Raw genomic sequence first — 10,739 nt, forward strand, 5'->3', positions numbered from 1 at the left:
ACATCATGCCGAAATTATCAGAGCCTTAAATTGTTAGTTTTTTGAGCTAGCCAAATTGGGTTGTTAAGTGTTTGCCTCAGGGTGAGCTGATTACTTAACTATGGTCTCTTTGGATGTCAACTGTGCCACAATTCCATAACTAATCAATTGTGTTTGTTTCTTTATCATCTTTCTCTGGTGCGCACTGGAAGAAATGTCAAAAAGAGAAGGTATGACCCAAGTCAGTCCGGAATTTGATGCTGCTGGTGAGGAAGAACGTGGCCTTCCTTCTATGGACTCCAGGTTGGAGGCCGTGGCCACTGAATTCTGCACAGGGTGCATTGGCTCCGCTACAAAATGACAACGCATGTCCTGGTGATCCCATATCTTTACTTACTTTGAGCAGAGGGTGAGAGGACACTGTCCTTTTTGGAGATAGGTTCATAAATACTCGCCCTCGGCCTTCATGAAAATAGCAACACAAAACGGAAATAATTCAAGTGTTCAGCCTAAAAACCGTTTTTAAAAATAATAAAACTAGGGAGGAAAGCTATCACTCGCAATAAAACAATTAACTAACAAGAAAACATTTCTACAATAGAAGCTGTTTTTCCATACCTACTGGGGCTCAACATCTTCCTACTTAAGTTCGCATGAAAAGCTTTTTTTTTCAGCGAGAACATATTGGCATGACACAACTTCTGCATAGAAAACTATGGGTTAAAACAGCATGGCAGAAATTCGAATGAAGATGCTTGCAAGCCAGACGCCGAAAACAGACCGCAACGTCACGCGTCAAAGCGTGGATGGGAATGAAATATGGTCCTTAACATTGGTGTGGGACCCATTTTTTATCATGAGGGATATACAAACTGGTGCCCCAGCTATCATAGTCCATCCACTTCCAACCAGTGGTGCTCAGAAGGTCCCTACTTCCACCTCCTTTGTGCATGGCCAGAAGTTCTGTTAGTCCTCCACAAAGTCAGCACTCCAGAGCAGCGCTCACTCCGACCTGCGGGATCTCATGGACCAGAAGCTTCTCACTTCATTGCATCTGTTGTTGGTCTCTGAGGAGGGTCCTGTTGTCAACATGCAGGTTACAAGTGGACGGACGCAGCAGACACTGACAGAAAGATCTCATGATGAAATGCTCCATGTGCACTGTATGTTACGCACGAGGCCCTCCGATTGGGTCGCTGGGGCCTGACTGCCCCTGATTTTTCCAGCATGTTGTATAGCTGGTGCTCTGGGCTTGCACACCGAGACTGTATAGCATGCATCTACAGGGAGTTCTGGCACAACGCAAGTGAGAGCTGCAAAGTGTATGCTTGAAACCAAAAAATAAAACACACCCATTTTATAAATATTATATATAAAAATATATATAATGTAAATGCATATGTATGTAATAATTATAGATATGTTTTGAATTATTTCTCTGCTCATGCTGAATCTGTATATAATGTACGAAATGTGATACACTTGCAAATTAATCACTGAAGTGCCAAGCTCTAGTATGTTGCTTGTTCATTTTCAAAAAATGTTTTACTTACATGTTTGGTGTCTTCTTGCACTCACTATCCGGCTTTTACAGATTTATTTTATCTTCCTCAATTCTTTTGTTACTTTGTTCATTTTCTTCCCATATTTTCACTTGTTTTTCATTCTAAACGCTTCTACTCATTCTACGTCTCACTTTTGAATCTCATTCCTTGATTTGTTTTTCTTGCACTTGTAATTCATTTTCTCTTAAAACTGTTCCCTTTCCCTGCCTCTCTCAGTCTCTCACATGTATGGAAAACAAGCTTAAGTAAGCCTTAAACTTTCTACAAAGAAATGCTAAAAGCTTGAAATGGGGAACAACTTTTTATCCCAACTGTTTCCCTGTGACTCCAGTTAAAGTCCATACATATTTTCAAGTTTGTTCCAAACAGGTTACTTGGTATATTTTCTAGCATACTATCCATACCAGCTTTCTGATGCAAACATGTCGCCATGAGTTTCCATTCCTTTTGCTGAATTGAGACTGTTACTGCTGAATTTTGTCTTTGTACCTTCCTTTGTACGTGACATATTATTGGGTTACTATTTTCTGCCTGGGCCACACTTTTAGCTTTGCAACCAGTCATACTGTCTTTTTAGACTCCATTTGGTCTCAGTAATGTTGACAGAAATATGGTTTCATGGACCTATGGCAAACAAGGAAAATGGGCCCACCTGACTCTTGATTAGTGTCAAAAGACAGCTATAATTGGAGTGCAGTTGTTGCTAATCACCCTGGAGTATGGTGTCCCTAAGCCTGCTGCGCTAATGATAGATACGCCCTCCAATTCAATAAGCATGGCCTATGCTTTTCAGTTGGCAGCCCAGAATGCATCTACTTGCTGGAAATGTACCCAATGAGGGGCTTGTAGTTTTTCTGCCAGGATCACTCAATAAGCCCTCAGCCGGTAGAGAGTAAGCTGACGTTATTGGAGTCCCACTGTCATTGTAGGACTCTTTATTGGCATGCTGATAATCATGGATTGATTGAATGAAATTCTCCAATAAATCTAAGAGCTATGACTCAATCTATGCAAGTTGATGCCACATTGAAAGGCTTTAGGCATCAAATGATTTGTTGACCTGCCAAACAGTTCTTACTTTGTAACAGAATGAGTGCCGTGAAACTCGATTTGTCATACTACATGAGTAGACGCGCTAGTACTACGAGTTTCAGCAGTAGCAGGCTCACTCTCAACAGTACCTAAATCAGGCTCTCTATGGTCCACACTTCCAGGCACTTTAAGACTATTAATGGCACGATCATCATCATCCCACAACCAGCTATTAGATTGTGTCTCACTTCTATAAATCTCTTTGTAATGTTTCCAATTCAGAACGTTGGAACATAATACATATCAGCATCCTAATAAAATGTCAAATCTTTTTATCACTGAACAATGCTGATCTTGAGTGAACCTCCTTCACCTGAAGAGGCTCTGAAAATTTGATGAAGCCTTTATTAGTTTTGGAGCCAAACTATACTCTCACCCAATGACCTGTCACTAAATACACATCCATCACTCCATGTTTTGTGCTTTAATACTCTTTATAAACCACTTGCACTCTTACAAAAATACCACAGAGGGAGACCATTTACTACACAATTTCAGGTTCACCCAGGCTTCATAGACCTTAGTAAAGTGTTCCCTACCTTTCAGAATCCTGAAGGGACTGTAACCTGTTAAGGTTGGTGGATTCTGTAAGCCCAAACTGTGTTTCCACTCTTTCTCCCAATCTTGGCATGCATTTATGGCAGCTTGCACACTATCCATTATCTCTCTATTAAACTGTTCCGCTGGATGATAAATTGGGGTTACCTTCCCATTGATACTATTCTTAGATAAGAATTTCACAAACATTTCAACTGTAAATTGCAGTCCATTGTCACTTAATACAGATGTAGGGATTCTTTCCCTCAAAAATATATTTTCTAGTAAATAAACTACAGCATTTGCATCCACTGTATAACACAATTCAAACTCTAGCCATTTAGCGCAAAGATCAATGAGAACAATCACTTGTCTAGGCATCACCCATACATCGAAAATAGGTCTAGGGATATCTACACTCGAATCTTCCCACAAATTCTCAGGGCATCTCCTGTCCTCAAAGGTTGGTCGAAAAATTGACTGTGCCTTATCTGAGCAGGCACACAACTGACAATCTCTTACAAACCTCTCTGTATCAATGTCAATGTCAGGCGAACAATATGAAGACTTCACTCTTCTCTTTAGCTTTACTATCCCTAGATGTCCCTTGTTATTTATTTCTAAAAAATGGTACATAAGCCCTTAGGAGGTACACCTCTGTCCCCTCTAAGAATGAACCCTGCATCACTAATAGATAACTGATCCACAACCACTTGTATTCTTCATGTAATCTATTCTTGTCTGCACAACCTTTTGTGATGAATTGTTTCTCCATTCTCAAAACGTAATTTCCCTCATAAACAGCAGCCCAATCCTCATCTATAATTGGCAGATTACTATAATTGATCATTGCAACACTGTATTCCTCCCAGTCACTTCCGACATGCTCAATCAAGGGTAATGGGGAACAACTTAAATAATCAGTCACATTGTTCTTATTCCCACAAGCATTGTTAAGTGATAAAAAGATTGAAGGATGTGTACTTAGTGCCAGTTGCTTGGGTGAAAATAAAGTTGGTCTCCAAACACCAGGAGTAATGTAAAGGTGTGTGTGTCACCGCAGATGTGCAAAACACGCACCGAGCACTTACTTAAGCACCTCATACGATGAGTGCACCAAACTTGCTTGAGCGCCTCTACTCCCTGGCGTGAAATTACATTAAATGAGGTGTGCATTACCTACACGCACAAGAAGGAACAGTTTACCATGTTCCTTAACCAAGATGGTGCCTGATGTCGGCGTGATGTTGTCACAATGTTCATGGTTGAATGCGCAGACACATGAGGATGCCTACCTATCAGCCTGAAACTTGAGACTTGTCACGGGATCTCTGTGATGCTGCTTTACACTCGCCAAGTGCGAGCATCAGCACAGGAAAATTGTGAGCCTGACTGTGAGTGGACCGTGCACCCTGTAGGTAAGAATGCTCTCACATGCTTAGCACTCCCCAAAATATCTTGATGTCTGACACACTGAATCCAGTGGAGCACTCAGGGATGCTGCCAGATGCCTCCAGGCATTTCCTACCTTTCTTCTCTGACTACAGTTGCACCCACTCAACGCCACCTACTCTGTGCTAATTACAACTCATGTTGATGTCTGGAACCACTGCAGCAGCTCAGGTTATGACCATCCCATCCTCGTTGCCAAATTTATAGAGATGGAACACACTGCAGCTTGGTGAGTAAATGGTTTATTAGAGAGCAAGATTGAGGCATCCGATCACCCCCGGTGCAAACTCCAACTGCCTCTTCCAACTCCACATTCCAGAACTTATATGACACAGGTAACAGATACAACACCTTCTTTCCCATTTGTGTTTTATTCCTTCTCTTGTTCGTGGTCAATATCTGATGAGGAAAAATAAGTGATAGTGCCCAAAAAGGAACCATCAGCTTAAATTAATTAAGCACTGAAAAGCTAACTGAAGGTCGGATAATTTGTATTTCATCACAACAAGATGCCATAACTGGCTATATTATCCAATGAGGAAAATCCTATTTGGAATACAAAGAAGCAGGAAGGCCTGGCTTTACGCAATCGCTCACTCTTTCAACATCATAACAATGATATAATTCTCGCTACTGGCATATTCACAATTCGTACAAGAAATAAGTGACTTTCCAAAAAATTTAAATGCCCATCAAATGTTTTAATTTTTTTTTTCATCTAATAGCCTTCAAAGTGTTCTTTCATGTTGCCCGCTCATCTAAACATGTATTTAACACTTTCAATAGGAGGTAATCCGTGAAATTGATTAAGCCAGGCCCTTTCAAAGTTAGTTACCATTAACTGGTATAGTGCTGATTTTTTAGACATTACAAGTCACCTGCATATACATTTAAGGCATTATATGCACATACCATAACCTATTCAGGGGATTAAATTAGTTAACAAAATGAAGATATGCATATTCATGAACTTGTGTTGAGAAACACGTCTTTTCTATGAACAATAACAAAACAGGCTCAGAGAAATCTCTGTCACTTTGAACACCCTTTGCATATTGGCCACATAGACTACTTAGCAAACATTATTGTACGCTGTCAATAACCTTTGTGCAATATGAACAAAGCTTTTTTGACATTAAATATTAGAGTATGGTACAAGTCTAGATAAGCCATTTTGATCACAGAAAGTGTGAACAAGAACTATTCATTTGCAAGACCAGAAAATAAAGCAATTTCCTTATAACTACACGCAGAAATTGTGACACCAGTTAGCAAGTTGTGGGATTGAAAAATGTCTTGCATTATATTCCTCAACTATTTCATGTTTGGTTTATCAGCATCATTCAAGCCTTATGAAAATCTTATTTTTGTAGTATTGATGGCATTTTTGTTTAGTTCACTGATGAGTCCTCACAACACATTAGACGCATTCCTACTAGGCCAGGGAGTGAAAACACTGCTCTACGTGAAGCTCCGCAAGCGGCAGAGTGCATTAGATAAATGCTGTTCGCTGTGATTTTCAGCACCAGGTGTTTATCCGCACAGTGCAATCATCGCGAATGGCACCATGCACAGCGCAAATGGGCACAAACTGGCTCAAGCGGGTGCTGCTTCCCTTCTGCCACTCGAGTAAACTTTTTACTCGAGTGGCAGCTTTCTCAATGCGAACAGATGGTTTCTCAATGCAAGCGGTCGTGAGCATAAGCGACCACTCGCAATGAGAAACCGACCACCCGCGTTGAGAAATCTCGTCAGGAGGATGATTTTCCACGCTCGCCAACTTGATTTTGATGATCATAAATGAGGAAAAATCTCACCAGGAGGTGAATTTTCCTCGCTTGCGCTCGGCCAACTTGACATTGATGAGGAAAAAAACTCAGCGTAACATTGAGTGCAGAAAACTATGCGAATAGAGCAGAGTTCACTGCCCAGATTTAATTCCTTCTTTCCAACAGCAATACCTCCTGAAAAGAGAGGTGACATGTCTCAACAACTTTAACTAAAAGAATTGCCATCAAATGAAACTGAACTTTACTAGCTGCGATCTTTTGGGCCTTTAATTTTATTGTAGCTGCCCCCTGAAATTAGCGTACATTCTGCAGTTTAACTGAGCATTTACCAGTCAGTTTTATGAGGTCACTAGATTGTACCTGGTGTAATTACCCATGTAACTAAATTACCCCATAAAAGTGTGCTAGCGAATTGTGTTATGGGTAATAAAGCAGATGTTTGCACTGGAACGCTAGTATTGTGGTATGACAAAATGGGTATTCCACAATTAATTGAGCCTGTGTTGTTACTACCTGTGTAAAATACACCTTGCTGCATTTCACATGACGCCATTGTACACGCAAGATACAATGTTAGCAATCAGACCACAGTGGTCCCTTTTTGTTATGTACATAGAATTGCAGTTGTTGGTGTAAACCTTTTTGACAACCAGACACCAGTTGGAATTCACAGCTTTACTAGAACTAGATCTCTGTAACAGATCGAACATCTCATGCTGTAGCTGAATCAGTTTTCCTGAGACTGTGACATATGCATACTCATTACATTCCCTTCTGGATATAAACAAGTATTACCTTCATCATTTCTCAGCAGCAGGCAACTGCAGTGCCCCATTCCAGCCGCTATATTTTTGCTGTATTGTATGATACACCTTGACAGGAAATTGTAAAGTCAGTATATGGGCCATACTGGTATGCTGCATGAGTCCCACAAAAAATGTAGTTTTTCTTCTGTATGAGCACTCTATTAGAAAATTATGAACACTTAAACACATAAATAAATATGTTTGTGTAGTGTGTATATAGATATGTGTATATCTATATATATATATATATATAAATACACCACACAAAACATATCTATGTATATGCTTATACATACATGTGTATGTATACGCCATAACTACAAACATGTAGGTGCATGTTAAGAAACAAAAAAAAGTCATAGACCTGGAGTTTGAAAAGTTTTCTTTACTATGCAAAGATGGGTATTGCACAACGTTAAAATTCAAAGACAAATGTCTGAAGAACTTTAAATAATGATACTTGAATTTATTTTTAATTAAAGGCTACCATGTTTTATAATTATTGTTGCTTCCACTGTTAATCTTCCTTTTAAAAATACTTTGTAATTATTTTTTTAAGTGCATAATTGAATGCTTCTGATCTGTTGTGTTTTTGTTCAGTTTGAGGTTGACACTTGATTGGGAATCCCAGTGCCTGGGAATGAATGGGCATGTCTACAATGTTCGCTCTGCATCTATGTAGATGAATGGTTCGGGGAGGGGAAATGAAGAACCTTCATGGCTACGTGAATGATGTTTTCAGTCTCATGTTCTTGCATCATGTATTATAATTTCATGTTAGAAATGCCTGCACCCACATCGTCACTCATGCTGCAGGTGGAGTCTTTAGACTGGAGGCTGGCATTTCTTGTTCCTTTCTTGTCCATTGGTGATATATCTCTATCGCTACTGATAATGCAGGCTGCATAGAATCTAATCCACCTGTCATTGTTCCATTCCTTGTGTGACATCATAAAAATGAGCCATAACAGTTCTGGGTCACCCACTGATGATCACATAAGAAAAGTGTCACAATGTTTCTTGATCGAGTGGGCTTCTAAAGCACCTCTTTTAATCTACTTTAGTCTACTACAGTGTAAATGGGCCTATTTTTGTATCAGGATGTTATTTCATAGTTGTAAGTGAAAGCTATGTAAAAAGATACATATTTTTTCCTCTAGTGATATTAATTAAAACAGTTTAATATGATAAGATCTAGATCTTTCAAAAGATGAGATTTATCGAAGGGAACTTACCGTATAGTCGTGTGAAAATAATTGTGGTAATATATTTTCCTCCATTAGAGTAATGGAGTTCTTAAAGATGTTCAACTTCTGTTTTTTTTAAACAATCTTATTGAGAATCCGGATGTTCAGTAAGAATTATTAATTACCAGTGAATTTTATTCTCCGATATTCTATGGCATTTCTCTGGTTACATTTTGTTTTGGTATATAGGGCCTCATGCACAAACAATCGATTTGATAAAAGTGGCTGCAAACTGCGCACTGACATTTACCGAATTGTTTTTGATTTTGCGAACTGACCTATTCACTAGTAGGTTGCTTCACAAAATACAGAATGGTAGTGGGTCACAATTCAATCTACTTTTTCAATATTCATGAGGTAGGTCGCAAATTGTGACCAACTACGATTGCTCACAATCACAGGTATGGTGGTCTGCTGGGGTCAGCAGACCACCATTTCTGTGATTGTTTTTTAATTAAGTCATCTTTTTTTTAAATGCAGCCTATTTTTCTTAGAGGAAAATTTAATGCATTTAAAAAATAAAAGTTACACAAATCGTCTGTAGGAGAAGCCGGCGGTCCCATGGACCACTGCCCACTTCTTAAAAAAAGGTTTTGTCAACATTCACAAAGGGAAAGGGAGTCCTTTGGGACCTCTTCCCATTTGCAAACGGGTTACCACTTCCTTTGAGTTGGTGGTAAAATATTAATGCTTTGGGTCTGGTTTCCGGTCACAAAATATTACTAAATACCATGGGGCAGATTTATGTTCCCTGGCGCATCCCTGCAAATCAGCATGGATGCGCCAAGGAAGATGCGTCACGCAAGTTTGCCCTTGCGCCACCGCAGATGCGCCGCATTTACAATGTGGTGCATCGTGGCGCAAGGACAAGCAGATGCGTGACGTATCTGCCGGCGTAATGTTGGCGCAGTGCTGAAGTTGTGCACTGTTCCAACCTACCCCATACCTAACATGGTGCGTCAAGCCTTACGCCTGCTTCAAGCAGGCGCAGGGTTTTGACGCATCAGCATTGGGAAAGTGACTCAGTGAAATCTTATAGATTTGACTGAGTCACTTTTCCAGGGCGTTCCTGCGACGGAACGCCCCCCCTGCGTGGAAACGCCCACATGAAACCTGATGCAGGTTTCATGTGGCGCAGGGCTTTACACCATGACGCATCTCCATAGATGTGTCACGATGTAAATAGGGCGCAACGTGGCGCAGGGTTTACGCCGCCGCTGCATCACAAAAGTGACGCAACGGCGGCGTAAAAGTGGCGCAACTCCAACATAGATCTGCCCCCATATGTAATCACTGTTTAGAAGGCATACCATAAACACCTCCTTTCCAAATACCAATTCTTTATTGCTTCCTATACCCATTGAACAATTCGGAAAACCGTTATTGAATCTTGATTCTTGAGTTGTGTTTAGTACATTTCAGAAAGTGTTTTAGCGGTCACAAACCCTCAGATTTAGCAAATCTGAGGGGTTACAGCAATAAAAACACTTTGTATATGAGGCCAAAGAGAGACCATTAATGCAGAAAGAATAAAAAGCACAGTCTTTCTACTTCTGAGTAAAAGAGCAAAAAAGGAATTCTTCAAGTATGCTTGATCATGTAAGCTTGATGTTGACAGGTTCTTATTTAGTGACTGCCTACCTAAAAACAACTGTTAAACTAAGAAATGCTTCCAGTGGGACTAGAAGGACTATGTCAGCCTCTCGTCTACAGACTCGTTTACAGAGAAGGAAGGGGGTTGAACAGTGCTTAGATGGATGCAAAGCCACAGATGGTGTTTCCAAAGACCGATGGAACAATTAAGGCTTCAGTATCTTAAAGAAACCTTCTGCCATCCTTAGCGTGACTGCCGCCATTGTATAAGTAAGTGTCTGGGTGCAGATAAATAAATTAATGTTCAGAACTAGAATATGAGAGTCACACTGTATCTAGCCTCAAAGGGTGAATCTGAAAACCATTTGTAAGTATCATAAAAGCCATTATGTTATGTCACTGAGTCGGTCCTTTATTTATATTGTCTTTTGATTTCCCTTAGTCAAATTGTTCAAAGTCTGGATTTAATTTTGTAGAGTCCATATGTGTTCATATCTAGAAACCTAAACTCGCAGTGTTATTCCTCTTTTAATTCAAAATCCATGTTGTTGACATGGTTTTAAATAATCTACTTATGTAAATCTCTTTAGCATGTTCTTCTTGCACTATGGGTATGCTAAGCCTCCACAGGTGTACCCCTATCCAGGTGGCTGCTTCTACAGTGCTTTCAAGACTCGA

General features: G+C 40.0%; 1 protein-coding gene across 1 annotated transcript in view; it reads left to right on the forward strand.

Annotated features, from left to right (window-relative positions):
- The window catches only part of ADAM23 (ADAM metallopeptidase domain 23), a 731,894-nt gene extending 722,414 nt beyond the window's left edge, over positions 1-9,480 (forward strand). Inside the window, exon 26 of the mRNA XM_085648912.1 lies at positions 192-9,480. Within this exon, the coding sequence (XP_085505038.1) occupies positions 192-237 (46 nt within the window). The 3' untranslated portion in view covers positions 238-9,480. The remainder of the gene's footprint in view (positions 1-191) is intronic.
- The last annotated feature ends 1,259 nt before the right edge of the window (positions 9,481-10,739 follow it).

The sequence above is a fragment of the Triturus cristatus genome, chromosome 3_2 (assembly GCF_964204655.1).
Source record: "Triturus cristatus chromosome 3_2, aTriCri1.1, whole genome shotgun sequence".
Classification (NCBI taxonomy): Eukaryota; Metazoa; Chordata; class Amphibia; order Caudata; family Salamandridae; genus Triturus; species Triturus cristatus.